This window comes from Nerophis lumbriciformis, linkage group LG22, assembly GCF_033978685.3.
Source record: "Nerophis lumbriciformis linkage group LG22, RoL_Nlum_v2.1, whole genome shotgun sequence".
NCBI classification, from domain to species: domain Eukaryota; kingdom Metazoa; phylum Chordata; class Actinopteri; order Syngnathiformes; family Syngnathidae; genus Nerophis; species Nerophis lumbriciformis.
In genome coordinates, this window is record NC_084569.2 from 38500212 (window position 1) to 38519565 (window position 19354).

The window sequence follows — 19354 nt, forward strand, 5'->3', positions numbered from 1 at the left end:
ACAGTAAAGAGACGTACTTCATCCCCTCGCCTGTTTATTGCCTCCAACTCAATATATTACAACAACATTGCTCCATGCGGACCCTCCAGCTGGAGCTGGAGGGGGCGTGGCCTCCAGGTCCGCCTGAATTTCGGGAGATTTTCGGGAGAAAATGTGTCCCGGGAGGTTTTTGGGAGAGGCGCTGCATTTCGGGAGTCTCCCGGAAAATCCGGGAGGTTTGACAAGTATGCTCTTACCATAATATGTTACGTTAACATACCAGGCACGGTTCGACTTATACTCCTTAGCGACTTATACTCCGTAAAATACGGTAGTTACTATGGTAATCTAATTAGTTACTATGGTCATCTAATTAGTTACTATGGTAATCTACGTCACAGCAGCTCAGACGAGGCACCAAGCAGTGTGGGCGGGAAGCGTTTCCACGGACGCGGAAGGAGATTTTCACAACAAAGTTCTAAAGCTTAGTGATATATCAGATACATCAGATTGTAGATGGGTTTATTTTGTACCCTTCGCGCTCATATGTCACTGTTTGTTGCATTTTTGTTGCGTTTCACTTGATTGTAAAATATGCCGATCGAAAGGGGGCGTGACGTTCATATTTGGTCAATATTCAGTGTTTTATCGTTCATAGAAAAATGCAAAATTCCATTACGTTCTTTAAGGTGATCTGTAATAACGTTTTTAGCATTCAATCGGACATTATTGTGAGGTTTTGTATTAGTGTTCCTAAAAATAGATATACCGCCCCGGCCCCCCCAGACACATTTTTTTTCCTCTAAATGTGGCCCCCCCGAGTCAAAATAATTGCCCAGGCCTGCGATACGTACAAAGAAAACACACACTTGGCATTGTAAAAAAAAACAACAATAAAACCAAACGAAAAGCATGACCTTGTTACATTGTTTTCAGTATCGGTGTAGAACCCTTAGTAGTAGTAGAAGTCAATAAATAAGAAAAGGGGTCTAACATGGTCACCTTTCACTTGGCTTGTCGGTTCAATTCCAGTGTTTTCAACGTGTTAGATGGAATTAAATATGGCAACTAAAAGTCATCAATGGTAAATAAATGATGTCTTTAGTCAACGTTCAATGGCTCCAACCCTCTCATAATAAAGCGGACTCACCTACTATTGCTACAGAGGGCTAGAAAACTGCATTTAGTCGTATTTACAAGTCCTTTTCATTAAGTGCAATGACATCAACAAAAGGGTCCATGTAGAGAAGATGCATTGCTCTCTCCAGTTCTGCACACAGGAGGCAGGAGGTTCAGCACACTTTTCTTTTTCTAAAGTCTTTGGCTGCTTGCTTGCGACGTATGCTAAAAAAAACAAAAAAAATACTCATATCCAATTCTCTTCCTCCCCCTCATTCCATCCAGGCGGAGTTATGGCTTCTCACAGATTGGAACCTGGAATAGAAATGTGAGAATACACACTCAGGATCCAAATAACAAGTGCTACGAACCCCGTTTCCATATGAGTTGGGAAATTGTGTTAAATATAAACGGAATACAATGATTTGCAAATCATTTTCAACCCATATTCAGTTGAATGCACGACAAAGACGACATATTTGATGTTCAAACTCATTAACTTTATTTTTTTTTAACTTAGAATTTCATGGCTGCAACACGTGCCAAAGTAGTTGGGAAAGGGCATGTTCACCACTGTGTTACATCACCTTTTCTTTTAACAACACTCAGTAAACGTTTGGGAACTGAGGAAACTAATTGTTGAAGCTTTGAAAGTGGAATTCTTTCCCATTCTTGTTTTATGTAGAGCTTCAGTCGTTCAACAGCTGTCGTATTTTATGCATCATAATGTGCCACACATTTTCGATGGGAGACAGGTCTGGACTGCAGGCGGGCCAGGAAAGTACCCGCACTCTTTTTTTACGAAGCCACGCTGTTGTAACACGTGCTGAATGTGGCTTGGCATTGTCTTGCTGAAATAAGCAGGGGCGTCCATAAAAAAGACGGCGCTTAGATGGCAGCATATGTTGTTCCAAAACCTGTATGTACCTTTCAGCATTAATGGTGCCTTCACATGTGTGTAAGTTACCCATGTCTTGGGCACTAATACACCCCCATACCATCCCACATGCTGGCTTTTCCACTTTGCACCTATAACAATCCGGATGGTTTGTTTCTTCTTTGGTCCGGAGGACACGACGTCCACAGTTTCCAAAAACAATTGGAAATGTGGACTCGTCAGACCACAGAACACTTTTCCACTTTGTATCAGTCCATCTTAGATGAGCTCAGGCCCAGCGAAGCCGACTGCGTTTCTGGGTGTTGTTGATAAACGGTTTCCGCCTTGCATAGGAGAGTTTTAACTTGCACTTACAGATGTAGCGACCAACTGTAGTTACTGACAGTGGGTTTCTGAAGTGTTCCTGAGCCCATGTGGTGATATCCTTTTCACACTGATGTCGCTTGTTGATGCAGTACAGCCTGAGGGATGGAAGGTCACGGGCTTAGCTGGGGCGGCATGGCGTAGTGGGTAGAGCAACCGTGCCAGAAACCTGAGGGTTGCAGGTTCGCCCCCCGCCTCTTACCATCCAAAAATCGCTGCCGTTGTGTCCTTGGGCAAGACACTTCACCCTTTGCCCCCGGTGCCACTCACACCGGTGAATTGAATGAAGAATGATAGGTGGTGGTCGGAGGGGCCGTTGGCGCAAATTGCAGCCACGCTTCCGTCAGTCTACCCCAGGGCAGCTGTGGCTATGAAAGTAGCTTACCACCACCAGGTGTGAATGATTGATGGGTTCTACATGTAAAGCGACTTTGGGTACTTAGAAAAGCGCTATATAAATCCCAGTTATTATTATTATTATTATTAGCTGCTTACGTGCAGTGATTTCTCCAGATTCTCTGAACCCTTTGATGATATTACGGACCGTAGATGGTGAAATCCCTAAATTCCTTGCAATAGCTGGTTGAGAAAGGTTTTTCTTAAACTGTTCAACAATTTGCTCACGCATTTGTTGACAAAGTGGTGACCCTCGCCTCATCCTTGTTTGTGAATGACTGAGCATTTCATGGAATCTACTTTTATACCCAATCATGGCACCCACCTGTTCCCAATTTGCCTGTTCACCTGTGTTTGAAGTGTTTGATGAGCATTCCTCAACTTGATCAGTATTTATTGCCACCTTTCCCAACTTCTTTGCCACAGAACACTTTTCCACTTTGCATGAGTCCATCTTAGATGATCTCGGGCCCAGAGAAGCCGGCGGCGTTTCTGGGTGTTGTTGATAAATGGCTTTTGCTTTGCATAGTAGAGCTTTAACTTGCACTTACAGATGTAGCGACCAACTGTATTTAGTGACAGTGGTTTTCTGAAGTGTTCCTGAGCCCATGTGGTGATATCCTTTAGAGATTGATGTCGGTTTTTGATACAGTGCCGTCTGAGGGATGGAAGGTCACGGTCATTCAATGTTGGTTTCCGGCCATGCCGCTTACGTGGAGTGATTTCTCCAGATTCTCTGAACCTTTTGATGATATTATGGACCGTAGATGTTGAAATCCTTAAATTTCTTGCAATTGCACTTTGAGAAACGTTGTTCTTAAACTGTTTGACTATTTGCTCACACAGTTGTGGACAAAGGGGTGTACCTCGCCCCATCCTTTCTTGTGAAAGACTGAGCATTTTTTGGGAAGCTGTTTTTATACCCAATCATGGCACCCACCTGTTCCCAATTAGCCTGCACACCTGTGGGATGTCGTCCTGGTCGTGGAACTGTGGACCAGCTCTATACTCTCGGCAGGGTCCTTGAGGGTGCATGGGAGTTTGCCCAACCAGTCTACATGTGTTTTGTGGACTTGGAGAAGGCATTCGACCGTGTCCCTCGGGAAGTCCTGTGGGGAGTGCTCAGAGAGTATGGGGTATCGGACTGTCTGATTGTGGCAGTCCGCTCCCTGTATGATCAGTGCCAGAGCTTGGTCCGCATTGCCGGCAGTAAGTCGGACACGTTTCCAGTGAGGGTTGGACTCCGCCAAGGCTGCCCTTTGTCACCCATTCTGTTCATAACTTTTATGGACAGAATTTCTAGACGCAGTCAAGGCGTTGAGGGGATCCGGTTTGGTGGCTGCAGGATTAGGTTTCTGCTTTTTGCAGATGATGTGGTCCTGATGGCTTCATCTGGCCAGGATCTTCAGCTCTCGCTGGATCGGTTCGCAGCCGAGTGTGAAGCGAATGGGATGAGAATCAGCACCTCCAAGTCCGAGTCCATGGTTCTCGCCCGGAAAAGGGTGGAGTGCCATCTTCGGGTTGGGGAGGAGACCCTGCCCCAAGTGGAGGAGTTCAAGTACCTCGGAGTCTTGTTCACGAGTGAGGGAAGAGTGGATCGTGAGATCGACAGGCGGATCGGTGCGGCATCTTCAGTAATGCGGACGCTGGATCGATCTGTTGTGGTGAAGAAGGAGCTGAGCCGGAAGGCAAAGCTCTCAATTTACCGGTCGATCTACGTTCCCATCCTCACCTATGGTCATAAGCTTTGGGTTATGACCGAAAGGACAAGATCACGGGTACAAGCGGCCGAAATGAGTTTCCTCCGCCGGGTGGCGGGGCTCTCCCTTAGAGATAGGGTGAGAAGCTCTGTCATCCGGGGGGAGCTCAAAGTAAAGCCGCTGCTCCTCCACATGGAGAGGAGCCAGATGAGGTGGTTCGGGCATCTGGTCAGGATGCCACCCGAATGCCTCCCTAGGGAGGTGTTTAAGCCACGTCCAACCGGTAGGAGGCCACGGGGAAGACCCAGGACCAATGGGAAGACTATGTCTCCCGGCTGGCCTGGGAACGCCTCGGGATCCCCCGGGAGGAGCTGGACGAAGTGGCTGGGGAGAGGGAAGTCTGGGCTTCCCTGCTTAGGCTGCTGCCCCCGCGACCCGACCTCGGATAAGCGGAAGAAGATGGATGGATGGATGGATGGACCTGTGGGATGTTCCAAATAAGTGTTTGATGAGCATTCCTCAACTTTATCAGTATTTATTGCCACCTTTCCCAACTTCTTTGTCACGTGTTGCTGGCATCAAATTATAAAGTTAATGATTATCAGTTTGAACATCAAATATGTTGTCTTTGTAGCATATTCAACTGAATATGGGTTGAAAATGATTTGCAAATCATTGTATTCCGTTTATATTTACATCTAACACAATTTCCCAACTCATATGGAAACGGGGTTTGTATGTGTAAGTATTATATTAATACTTTTGATATTTAAATATGTTGTCTTTGTAGCATATTCAACTGAATATGAGTTGAAAATGGTTTGCAAATCATTGTATTCCGTTTATATTTACATCTAACACAATTTCCCAACTCATATGGAAACAGGGTTTGTATGTGTAGGTATTATATTAATACTTTTGATATTTAATTAATTTAATTGAATATTAAGATTATGTGAAAGTTGGACTCCTATCGTGTTCTTCTTAAAGTTTTGTAACCAATCAGAAATATCAAGCAGCTAAAATGCACCAAACATGGACAAGTGTGGAGAGAGTGTTTGTCCTATCATACATTGTCATGGATTTAAATTGGGTGTAATTCAGATTTTACTTTATAGTGCATGGACGTTATTTATAATATTTGCAAAGTTCAGTGGGCAGGTCGTGTTATGTTTGACCGTGTGCGCTGACTTTTTGTGTCGGTTGCATTTCTTTTGCGGCATGACTAGGAAAGGTTGTTTGAACTGGGTCATATAAGTAAATGCTGTGCTACTACTTTAAATTATAGTTGTTCGACTTTAATGCAAACTTTAATAGATCAGCTTTACGTGTGCTATAAGTATTTCATACACGCAAATCTTTAGTAGAGCAGGCCCACAGTGACGTTTACGTTCTAGGAAATACATGGAGGGTCCGGTAAAAACTCACCTGGATTCATAAAACCTTTTACATTAGCATCGCTCTCATAGCTGCCTTGCTCATCCGTTTGCGATTCTTTCTCATCCTTTTCCTGGGATGCGCTGGAGGTCCGGGCCCCGCCGGAGCTGACGAATGCTGCTTAGTGACCATTGGCGTCGACTCTGCGGGATAGAAGAGATAATGGATTACAATTTCATACTGTTTTTCTAATACATAAAGTGGATTAAAAACGTGTTTAAAAGTGGAAACAGGGACACTGAACATGTGTGTTAAAGATACAGCTCTATGCAGGGTGAAATGGGACAACATGAATTAAACAAATAAATATTTGTATAATTACTTTTGCATTGTTAATTATTAATTATAATTTAAATACAATTTTAATGTTTCATTAATATATTTAACATAATATTTTTGTTTCTATTTAAATAACATTTAATTAATTATTTGATTATTTTCTGATTTAAATTTTAATTATTTTTCATTGCAGGTTTTACAAAAAACAAAACTTTGAACATTCTTAAAAATGTTATATACATCTTTCTAAAGTAACATCGCCAACTACTGGCCTGGCATGGGTATTACAGCCTTTGCAGTAATTTTTTAGAGCATCCATCCATCCATCTTCTTCCGCTTATCCGAGGTCGGGTCGCGGGGGCAGCAGCCTAAGCAGGGAAGCCCAGACTTCCCTCTCCCCAGCCACTTCGTCCAGCTCCTCCCGGGGGATCCCGAGGCGTTCCCAGGCCAGCCGGGAGACATAGTCTTCCCAGCGTGTCCTGGGTCTTCCCCGTGGCCTCCTACCGGTCGGACGTGCCCGAAACACCTTCCTAGGGAGGCGCTCGGGTGGCATCCTGACCAGATGCCCGAACCACCTCATCTGGCTCCTCTCGATGTGGAGGAGCAGCGGCTTTACTTTAAGCTCCCCCCGGATGACAGAGCTTCTCACCCTATCTCTAAGGGAGAGCCCCGCCACCCGGCGGAGGAAACTCATTTCGGCCGCTTGTACCCGTGATCTTGTCCTTTCGGTCATAACCCAAAGCTCATGACCATAGGTGAGGATGGGAACGTAGATCGACCGGTAAATTGAGAGCTTTGCCTTCCGGCTCAGCTCCTTCTTCACCACAACGGATCGATACAGCGTCCGCATTACTGAAGACGCCGCACCGATCCGCCTGTCGATCTCACGATCCACTCTTCCCTCACTCGTGAACAAGACTCCGAGGTACTTGAACTCCTCCACTTGGGGCAAGATCTCCTCCCCAACCCGGAGATGGCACTCCACCCTTTTCCGGGCGAGAACCATGGACTCGGACTTGGAGGTGCTGATTCTCATCCCAGTCGCTTCACACTCAGCTGCGAACCGATCCAGTGAGAGCTGAAGATCCTGGCCAGATGAAGCCATCAGGACCAAATCATCTGCAAAAAGCAGAGACCTAATCCTGCAGCCACCAAACCGGATCCCCTCAACGCCTTGACTGCGCCTAGAAATTCTGTCCATAAAAGTTATGAACAGAATCGGTGACAAAGGGCAGCCTTGGCGGAGTCTAACCCTCACCGGAAACGTGTCCGACTTACTGCCGGCAATGCGAACCAAGCTCTGACACTGATCATACAGGGAGCGGACCGCCACAATCAGACAGTCCGAAACCCCATACTCTCTGAGCACTCCCCACAGGACTTCCCGAGGGACACGGTCGAATGCCTTCTCCAAGTCCACAAAGCACATGTAGACTGGTTGGGCAAACTCCCATGCACCCTCAAGGACCCTGCCGAGAGGATAGAGCTGGTCCACAGTTCCACGACCAGGACGAAAACCACACTGTTCCTCCTGAATCCGAGGTTTTTTAGAGCAATGGGATTGAAAACAACATTGCCATCTCTACAGGACTGTCTCAGAAAATTAGAATATTGTGATAAAGTCCTTTATTTTCTGTAATGCAACTAAAAACATGGAGATGTCATACATTCTGGATTCATTACACATCAACTGAAATATTGCAAGCCTTTTATTATTTTAATATTGCTGATTGTGGCATAGGAAAACTAAAGAAATCCCATCTCAAAAAAATTAGAATATTTCCTCAGACCAAGTAAAAAATAAAGAATTTTAACAGCAAAACAAAATCAAACATTTCAAAATGTTAATTAATGCACTCAGTACTTGGTTGGGAATCCTTTTGCACAGATTACTGCATCAATGTGGCGTGGCTTGGAGGCAATCAGCCTGTGGCATTGCTGAGGTGTTATGGATGCCCAGGATGCTTCAATAGCAGCCTTTAGCTCATTTGCATGATTGTGTCTGGTGTCTTTCAGCTTCTTCTTCACAATACCCCACACATTCTCTATGAGGTTCAGGTCAGGGGAGTTGGCAGGCCAATGGAGGACAGTAATGCCATGGTCAGTACACCAGTTACTGGTGGTTTTGGCACTGTTGGATCATGCTGGAAAATGAAATCATCATCTCCATAGAGCTTTTCAACACATGGAAGCATGTAGTGCTCTAAAATCTCTTGGTACACCAGCTGCATTGACTCTGGACTTGATGAAACACAGTGGACCAACACCAGCAGCTGACATGGCTCCCCAAACCATTGCTGACTGTGGGAACTTCACACTGGATTTCAAGCAACTTGGATTTTGCTCCTCTCCAGCCTTCCTCCAGACTCTAGCATCTTGACTTCCAAATGAAATACAAAACTTGCTTTCGTCTGAAAACAGGACTCTGGACCACTCTGCAACTGTCCAGTGCTTCTTTTCCATAGCCCAAGTCAGACGCTTCTTCCGTTGTCTTGAGTTCAGGAGTGGCTTGACCGTGGGAATACGGCGACATGCTTCCATGTGTTGAAAAGCTCTATGGAGATGATGATTTCATTTTCCAGCATGATCCAGCAGTGCCAAAACCACCAGTAACTGGTGCACTGACCATGGCATTACTGTCCTCCATTCTCCCGTCCAAAGGCAAAACCCAGTAACTCAATTTTGGTCAAAACTGAGCTGATAATAATTTTGGAGTTACTAGGTGATATGCCGAACATTCTGAGCGAAAATTGCAGGCTGGAATTGCGGATACCAATTAACATCAACAAAGCAGAAATCAAATCTCTGTGAATGGATGGGACTTTAATATAAAATAGATTGGTTTTCGTTTGTTTTATCAAAATCAGCTAGAAGTGAGTTACTAGGTTCTGCTTTTGGACGGGAGCATTGGCCTGCCAACTCCCTTGACCTGAACCCCATAGAGAATTTGTGGGGTATTGTGAAGAAGAAGCTGAAAGACACCAGACCCATGCAGTAATCCGTGCAAAATGATTCCCAACCAAGTACTGAGTGCATTAATTGACCTTTTCAAATGTTTGATTTTGTTTTGCTGTTATAAATCTTTATTTTTTTACTTGGTCTGAGGAAATATTCTAATTTTTTGAGATGGGATTTTTGAGTTTTCTTAAGCTGTATGCCATAATCAGCAATATTAAAATAATAAAAGGCTTGCAATATTTCAGTTGATGTGTAATGAATCCAGAATGTATGACATTTTCATGTTTTTAGTTGCATAACAGAAAATATCACAATATTCTAATTTTATGAGACAGTCCTGTATGTGAAGTTGGCATTTGTTGTAATCAATTAAAGCAATCGGAATTTTCTGGAAGTGTGCCTTGAGGTGAAAAAGAGTGCGCTACTCGGCTTCCACCAGTAGAGGCGCTGTTGATTCAGGCCCGATTAAGACCAATGCTTCATATTAGCAAGCAAAATTGTTCTCGATACTCGCATGGAAGCAGAAGTTCAGAACATTCAAAGAGAAATCCTCCCGTCCAATTAAAAATAATATTAAGTCGATTAATCATGACTTTTCCCCTATCCAACCACAAATGTGAAACTCCATCCATCCATCTTCTTCCGCTTATCCGAGGTCGGGTCGCGGGGTCAGCAGCCTAAGCAGGGAAGCCCAGACTTTTTCTATTTAAATAACATTTAATTAATTATTTGATTATTTTCTGATTTAAATTTTAAATGTAATTATTTTTTATCGCAGGTTATACAAAAAAAAATAAACTTTGAACATTCTTAAAAATGATCCATCCGGCCATTTCCTACCGCCTGTGATGATAAATGAATATATACATAATATATTGCATGTCTATTACCTGACACCTTCTATGTTAGCTACTTCTCTTTGTTTTTAATGTCTATTTTCTATTTTCTGCTGGATTTATTCTCTATTTTATGTTGCAGCTGTCACATATCCTGTAATAAGGTCATTGTTATATATTGTATATATGATATACAGGTAAAAGCCAGTAAATTAGAATATTTTGAAAAACTTGATTTATTTCAGTAATTGCATTCAAAAGGTGTAACTTGTACATTATATTTATTCATTGCACACAGACTGATGCATTCAAATGTTTATTTCATTTAATTTTGATGATTTGAAGTGGCAACAAATGAAAATCCAAAATTCCGTGTGTCACAAAATTAGAATATTACTTAAGGCTAATACAAAAAAGGGATTTTTAGAAATGTTGGCCAACTGAAAAGTATGAAAATGAAAAATATGAGCATGTACAATACTCAATACTTGGTTGGAGCTCCTTTTGCCTCAATTACTGCGTTAATGCGGCGTGGCATGGAGTCGATGAGTTTCTGGCACTGCTCAGGTGTTATGAGAGCCCAGGTTGCTCTGATAGTGGCCTTCAACTCTTCTGCGTTTTTGGGTCTGGCATTCTGCATCTTCCTTTTCACAATACCCCACAGATTTTCTATGGGGCTAAGGTCAGGGGAGTTGGCGGGCCAATTTAGAACAGAAATACCATGGTCCGTAAACCAGGCACGGGTAGATTTTGCGCTGTGTGCAGGCGCCAAGTCCTGTTGGAACTTGAAATCTCCATCTCCATAGAGCAGGTCAGCAGCAGGAAGCATGAAGTGCTCTAAAACTTGCTGGTAGACGGCTGCGTTGACCCTGGATCTCAGGAAACAGAGTGGACCGACACCAGCAGATGACATGGCACCCCAAACCATCACTGATGGTGGAAACTTTACACTAGACTTCAGGCAACGTGGATCCTGTGCCTCTCCTGTCTTCCTCCAGACTCTGGGACCTCGATTTCCAAAGGAAATGCAAAATTTGCTTTCGTCAGAAAACATGACTTTGGACCACTCAGCAGCAGTCCAGCTCTTTTTTTCCTTAGCCCAGGTGAGACGCTTTTCGCGCTGTTTCTGGGTCAACAGTGGCTTGACACGAGGTATGCGGCAGTTGAAACCCATGTCTTTCAAGCGTCTCTTGGTGGTGGATCTTGAAGCACTGACTCCAGCAGCTGTCCACTCCTTCTGAATCTCCCCCACATTTTTGAATGTTTTTTTTTTCACAATCTTGACCAGGGCGCGGTGATCCCTATCGCTTGTACACTTTTTCTGACCACAGTTTTTCCTTCCCTTTGCCTCTCCATTAATGTGTTTGGACACAGAGCTCTGAGAACAGCCAGCCTCTTCAGCAATAACCTTTTGTGTCCTTCCCTCCTTGTGCAATGCGTCGATGGTGGCCTTTTGGACAGCTGTCAAATCTGAAGTCTTCCCCATGTTTGTGTAGGCTTCAGAACTGGACTGAGAGACCATTTAAAGCCCTTTGCAGGTGTTTTGAGTTAATCAGCTGATTAGTTTGTGGCACCAGGTGTCTTCAAAATTGAACCCTTACACAATATTCTAATTTTGTGACACACGGAATTTTGGATTTTCATTTGTTGCCACTTCAAATCATCAAAATTAAATGAAATAAACATTTGAATGCATCAGTCTGTGTGCAATGAATAAATATAATGTACAAGTTACACCTTTTGAATGCAATTACTGAAATAAATCAAGTTTTTCAAAATATTCTAATTTACTGGCTTTTACCTGTAGACATAATATAATATATCAGTATATATAATATACTGTACACATATTATGTAAATATTACATATATATATGTTATATTTTATATCGCTATATTTAGTCTATTTATACCTGCATTGTCCTTTCCATCCTTACACTTTCCATCATTGTAACTGAGCTACTGTGTGGAACAATTTCCCTTGTGGATCATTAAAGTCTAATGTGTTTATATGTGCTAAATACAGTAAAAAAAGGTAAAAACAAAAGCTATTATTACATGATTTAATTAGTTAATTCATAATTACAACAACTATTTAGTTATTTCATGATTTTTTTAGGGTTAGGGTTAGAGTCAAAAGTCAAATTCAGCTATCAAAGTCAGTGGGCGGGACTAACATACCTCTAATCTAATCATTGCTTTGGTCTGAAGACTTGAAACTTTGCAAAACTTTTAAAAATAAGGAAAATATACTTTTTTGGGGGGGAGTTGATGGTAGCTATTTTAGACCTCGCGGAGTATTTGTAAACGAGACCTTCTGACCTCACAGCACGTGGCAGTTAAAGTAGAGGAATTTAGTGAAGTTATTTGCGCACTTTCACACCAAGATATCGACCTCCACTCCTCCGCTTCTCTGGTCAAAGTTCCACAAACAAGTGGAAGTGTCGAGTAACCAATAGTTACTAAGTTAGTTAGGACTCGCCCACTGACTTTGACGGCTGGAGTTTGACGGACACAATAAATTATGATATATAAATAAATAAACAAACCATTAAATTATGAAATATAAATTGGGATTTTATTAATTAAGTCGTGAAAAAAAGTTTGAATCATAAAATATTTATAACAATAATGAACTAAATGATTTAACTATAATAAATTCAATGATTTAATGGAACATTTAATAACACATTTATGTTTTTTAGTTCCAATTATAATTAATGACACATTTAAGCAAATATTTAAAGATGTATTTATTTATTACATTTTGTCCCAATTCACTTCCGGTACAGTATGTCACTTGCTCAAAATTACAACCAAAATCACTGGCCGGCTTTGTTAAAATTAGTGGTTTGTTTTCAAAAGTCTGTCATTTTCACAATTTCGAGTTAAACTGAATTTAAAAAAAAAAAATCTCTTATCTCTTTTTTTTCTCCTTTTTTTTCTTTCTAAATATTGCATATTTGTTTTGTGTTTGCCATTTAAATGACTAAAAAGGGCATTAAACAAAACAAAAACAATTTTTAAAAAAACAATTAAAAATGTATAATTAATGGATAGTTCTGAAATTGATCGAGATATTTAAGCGTTGAATGTTAAAAAATAAATAAATAAATTTAAAAAAAAATATATATATATATATATATATGTATATGACTTATTTTTTACACTTTTAGGACTGGGACCCTTTTGGATCCCCAATAATTTGGGGGGATTTTTTTATTTTCAACTTGTCATTGCTCAAAAAAATAATAAAAGTGTATCATTGATTAGTGGATATAAAGTTGTTCTACAGATTTAAGTGTTGAGAGTTTAAAAAAAAAAAGTATGACTCATTTCTTACACTTTTATGAGTGGCACCCTTTTGGATCCCCGAGAATTTTAGTGGGTTTTTGTTTTTTTCAACCCGTCATTGCTCAAAAAATAATACAAACGTATAATTGATAGATATATAGATAGATATAAAGTTGTTCTACAGATTTAAGTGTTGACGGTTTAAAAAAAAAAAAAAAGGATGACTCTTTTTTAACAATTTTATGAGTGGTACCCGTTTGGATCCGCAAGAATTTTAGTGGGTTTTTGTTTTTTTCAACCCGTCATTGTTCCAAAAAAAAAAAAAAAAAAGATTGATAGATATATGGATAGATATAAAGTAGTTCTACAGATTTAAGTGTTGACAGTTTAAAAAAAAAAAGTACTAATAATTTTTTACACTTTTATGAATGGGACACTTTTGGATAACCAAGAGTTTCAGTGGATTTTTGTTTTTCTCAACTTGTCATTGTTCAAAAAAATTATAAAAGCGTATCATTGATTAGTAGATATAAAGTTGTTCTACAGATTTAAGTGTTGAGAGTTTAAAAAAAAAAAAGTATGACTAATTTTTTACACTTTTATGAGTGGGACCCTTTTGGATCCCCAATAATTTTAGCGGGTTTTTGTTTTTTTCAACCCGTCATTGCTCAAAAAATAATTTAAAAAAAACGTATAATTGATAGATGTATAGATAAATATAAAGTTGTTCTACAGATATATGTTGACAGTTTAAAAAAAAAAAGTATGACTCAATCTTAACAATTTTATGAGTGGGACACTTTTGAATAACCAAGAGTTTGAGTGGGATTTCTTTTTTTTTCAACCTGGCATTGCTCAAAAAATAATAAAAATGTATAATTGATGGATAGATATGAAGTTGTTCTACAGATGTAAGTGTTGACAGTTAAAAAAAAAAAAAAAAAGACCCATGTTTAACAATTTTATGAGCGGGACACTTTTGGATAACCAAGAATTTGAGTGGGATTTAGTTTTTTTCAACCTGACATAGCTCAAAAAATAATAATAAAAAAAAAGGTATAATTGATGGATAGATATGAAGTTGTTCTACAGATTTAAGTGTTGACAGTTAAAAAAAAAAAGTATTACTAATTTTTTACATTTTTATGAGTGGGACCCTTTTGGATCCCCAATAATTTTAGTGGGTTTTTGTTTTTCTCAACCCGTCATTGCTCAAAAAAATAATAAAAACGTATAATTGATGGATATATAGATAGATGTAAAATTTTCCTACAGATTTAAGTGTTGACAGTTTAAAAAAAAAATACAAAAAAATAAGTATGACTCATGTTTAACAATTTTATAAGTGGGACACTTTTGAATAACCAAGAATTTGAGTGGGATTTATTTTTTTTCAACTTGTCATTGCTCACAAAATAATAAAAACGTATAAATGATGAATGGATATAAAGTTGTTCTACAGATTTAAGTGTTGACAGTTAAAAAAAAAAAGTATGACTCATTTTTAACAATTTTATGAGTGGGACACTTTTGGATAACCAAGAGTTTGAGTGGGATTTAGTTTTTTTCAACCTAAAAAAAAAAGGTTTAATTGATGGATAGATATGAAGTTGTTCTACAGATTAAGTGTTGACAGTTTAAAAAAAAAAAGTACGATTAATTTTTTACACTTTTATGAGTGGGACCCTTTTGGATCCCCAAGAATTTTAGTGTGTTTTTGTTTTTTTCAACCCGTCATTGCTCAAAAAAATAATAAAAATGTATAATTGATAGATGTATAGATAGATATAAAGTTGTTCGACAGATTTAAGTGTTGACAGTTTGAAAAAAAAGTATGACTCATTTTTTCTTTTTCTTTTTATATTTACATTTTTCTTTTTATTTAATTAAAAAAAAAAAAATTATGACTCCTTTTGAGTTTGAGTGTTTTTTTGTTTTTTTTCAACCTGACATTGCTCAAAAAATAATAAACATGTATAATTGATGGATAGATATGAAGTTGTTCTACAGATTTAAGTGTTGACAGTTAAAAAAAAAAGTATGACTCCTTTTTAACAATTTTATAAGTGGGACATTTTGAATAACCAAGAAATTGAGTGGGATTTATTTTTTTTCAACCTGTCATTACTCAAAAAATAATAAAAATGTATAATTGATGGATAGATATGAATTTGTTCTACAGATTTAAGTGTTGACAGTTTAAAAAAAAAAAATTACTAATTTTTTACACTTTTATAAGTGGGACCCTTTTGGATCCCCAATAATTTTAGTGGGTTTTTATTTTTCTCAACCCATCATTGCTCAAAAAATAATAAAAACGTATAATTGATGGATATATAGATAGATAGATATAAAGTTGTTCTACAGATTTAAGTGTTGACTGTTTAAAAAAAAAAAAAGTATGACTCATGTTTAACAATTTTATAAGTGGGACACTTTTGAATAACCAAGAATTTGAGTGGGATTTTTTTTTTTTCAACCTGTCATTGCTCAAAAAATAATAAAAATGTATAAATGATGAATGGATATAAAGTTGTTCCACAGATTTAGGTGTTGACAGTTAAAAAAAAAAAAGACGAGTAATTTTTAACAATTTTATGAGTGAGACCCTTTTGGATGACCAAAAATTTGAGTGGGATTTTTTTTTTTTCAACCTGACATTGCTCAAAAAATAATAAAAAGGTATAATTGATGGATATATATAAAGTTGTTCTACAGATTAAGTGTTGACAGTTTAAAAAAAAAAAGTATGACTAATTTTTTACACTTTTATGAGTGGGACCCTTTTGGATCCCCAAGAATTTTAGTGGGTTTTTGTTTTTTTCAACCCGTCATTGCTCAAAAAATAATAAAAACGTATAATTGATAGATATATTGATAGATATAAAGTTGTTCTACAGATTTAAGTGTTGACAGATTAAAAAAAAAAGTATGACTCCTTTTTAACAATTTTATGAGTGGGACACTTTTGGATCCCCAAGTATTTTAGTGGTTTTTTGTTTTTTTCAACCCATCATTGCTCAAAAAAAAAACAAAAAAAAAACGTATAATTGATATATGTATAGATAGATAGATATAAAGTTGTTCTACAGATTTAAGTGTTGACAGTTTAAAAAAAAAAAGTATGACTCCTTTTTAACAATTTTATGAATGGGACACTTTTGGATAACCAAGAGTTTGAGTGGGATTTTTTTTTTTTTTCAACCTGTCATTGCTTAAAAAATAATAAAAATGTATAATTGATGGATAGATATGAAGTTGTTCTACAGATGTAAGTGTTGACAGTTTAAAAAAAAAAGTATGACTAATTCTTAACAATTTTATGAGTGGGACACTTTTGGATAACCAAGAGTTAGAGTGGGATTTAGTTTTTTTCAACCTGTCATTGCTTAAAAAATAATAAAAATGTATAATTGATGGATAGATATGAAGTTGTTCTACAGATGTAAGTGTTGACAGTTTAAAAAAAAAAGTATGACTAATTTTTAACAATTTTATGAGTGGGACACTTTTGGATAACCAAGAGTTTGAGTGGGATTTAGTTTTTTTCAACCTGACATTGCTCAAAAAATAATTTAAAAAAAAAGGTATAATTGATGGATAGATATGAAGTTGTTCTACAGATTTAAGGGTTGACAGTTTAAAAAAAAAAAAAGTATTACTATTTTTTTACACTTTTATGAGTGGGACCCTTTTGGATTCCCAATAATTTTAGTGGGTTTTTGTTTTTCTCAACCCGTCATTGCTCAAAAAATAATAAAAACGTATAATTGGTGGATATATAAATATATATAAAGTTGTTCTACAGATTTAAGTGTTGACAGTTTAAAAAAAAAAAGTATGACTCATTTTTAACAATTTTATGAGTGGGACACTTTTGGATCCCCAAGTATTTTAGTGGGTTTTTGTTTTTTTCAACCCATCATTGCTCAAAAAATAAAAAATAAAAAAGTATAATTGATATATATATATATATATATATATATATATATATATATATATATATATATATATATATATATATATATATATATATATATATATATATATATATATATATTGTTAAAAATGAGTCATACTTTTTTTTTTAAACTGTCAACACTTAAATCTGTAGAAAAACTTTATATCTATCTATCTATACATATATATATATATATATATATATATATATATATATATATATATATATAAATATATATATATATATATATATATATGTATGTATATATATATATATATATATATATATATATATATATATATATATATATATATATATATATATATATTTATATATATATATATATATTTATATATATATATATATATGTATAGATAGATAGATATAAAGTTTTTCTACAGATTTAAGTGTTGACAGTTTAAAAAAAAAGTATGACTCATTTTTAACAATTTTATGAGTGGGACACTTTTGGATAACCAAGAGTTTGAGTGGGATTTAGTTTTTTTCAACCTGACATTGCTCAAAAAATAATTTAAAAAAAAGGTATAATTGATGGATAGATATGAAGTTGTTCTACAGATGTAAGTGTTGACAGTTTAAAAAAAAAAGTATTACTCATTTTTTACACTTTTATGAGTGGGACCCTTTTAGATCCCCAATAATTTTAGTGGGTTTTTGTTTTTCTCAACCCGTCATTTCTCAAAAAAATAATAAAAACGTATAATATATAGATAAATATAAAGTTGTTCTACAGATTTAAGTGTTGACAGTTCAAAAAAAAAAAAGTATGACTCCTTTTTAACAATTTTATGAGTGGGACACTTTTGGATAACCAAGAGTTTGAGTGGGATTTAGTTTTTTTCAACCTGACATTGCTCAAAAAATAATTAAAAAAAAAAAGGTATAATTGATGGATGGATATGAAGTTGTTCTACAGATTTAAGGGTTGACAGTTTAAAAAAAAAAAAGTATTACTATTTTTTTACACTTTTATGAGTGGGACCCTTTTGGATTCCCAATAATTTTAGTGGGTTTTTGTTTTTCTCAACCCGTCATTGCTCAAAAAATAATAAAAACATATAATTGGTGGATATATAAATATATATATAAAGTTGTTCTACAGATTTAAGTGTTGACAGTTAAAAAAATAAAATAAAAAAATAAAAAGTATAACTCATGTTTAACAATTTTATAAGTGGGACACTTTTGAATAACCAAGAATTTGAGTGAGATTTATTTTTTTTCAACCTGTCATTGCTCAAAAAATTATAAAAACGTATAATATATAGATAGATATAAAGTTGTTCTACAGATTTAAGTGTTGACAGTAAAAAAAAAAAAGTATGACTCCTTTTTAACAATTTTATGAATGGGACACTTTTGGATAACCAAGAGTTTGAGTGGGATTTAGTTTTTTTCAACCTGACATTGCTCAAAAAATAATTAAAAAAAAAAGGTATAATTGATGGATAGATATGAAGTTGTTCTACAGATTTAAGTGTTGACAGTTTAAAAAAAAAAGTATTACTCATTTTTTACACTTTTATGAGTGGGACCCTTTTGGATCCCCAATAATTTTAGTGGGTTTTTGTTTTTCTCAACCCGTCATTGCTCAAAAAAATAATAAAAATGTATAATTGATAGATATATAGATAGATATAAAGTTGTTTGACAGATTTAAGTTTTGACAGTTTGAAAAAAAAGTATGACTCATTTTTTCTTTTTCTTTTTATACTTTTCTTTTTATTTAATAAAAAAAAAAAAATTTGACTCCTTTTGAGTTTGAGTGTTTTTTGTTTGTTTTTTTCAACCTGACATTGCTCAAAAACTAATAAACATGTATAATTGATGGATGGATATGAAGTTGTTCTACAGATTTAAGTGTTGACAGTTAAAAAAAAAAGTATGACTCACTTTTAACAATTTTATAAGTGGGACACTTTTGAATAACCAAGAAATTGAGTGGGATTTTTTTTTTTCAACCTGTCATTGCTCAAAAAATAATAAAAATGTATAATTGATGGTTAGATATGAAGTTGTTCTACAGATTTAAGTGTTGACAGTTTAAAAAAAAAAAAAATTACAAATTTTTTACACTTTTATAAGTGGGACCCTTTTGGATCTCCAATAATTTT

The 19354-nt window shown here is 36.5% G+C and overlaps 1 protein-coding gene across 1 annotated transcript in view; it reads right to left on the reverse strand.

The window, feature by feature from the left end:
• Window positions 1-824: 824 nt before the first annotated feature.
• Window positions 825-19354, reverse strand: part of pdgfbb (platelet-derived growth factor beta polypeptide b) — an 82100-nt gene continuing 63570 nt past the window's right edge. The window contains exons 7-8 of the mRNA XM_061973357.1: window positions 5884-6035; window positions 825-1413 (exon numbers count right to left, since the gene is read on the reverse strand). Coding sequence (XP_061829341.1) covers window positions 5902-6035 — 134 coding nt within the window. The 3' untranslated portion in view covers window positions 825-1413; window positions 5884-5901. The remainder of the gene's footprint in view (window positions 1414-5883; window positions 6036-19354) is intronic.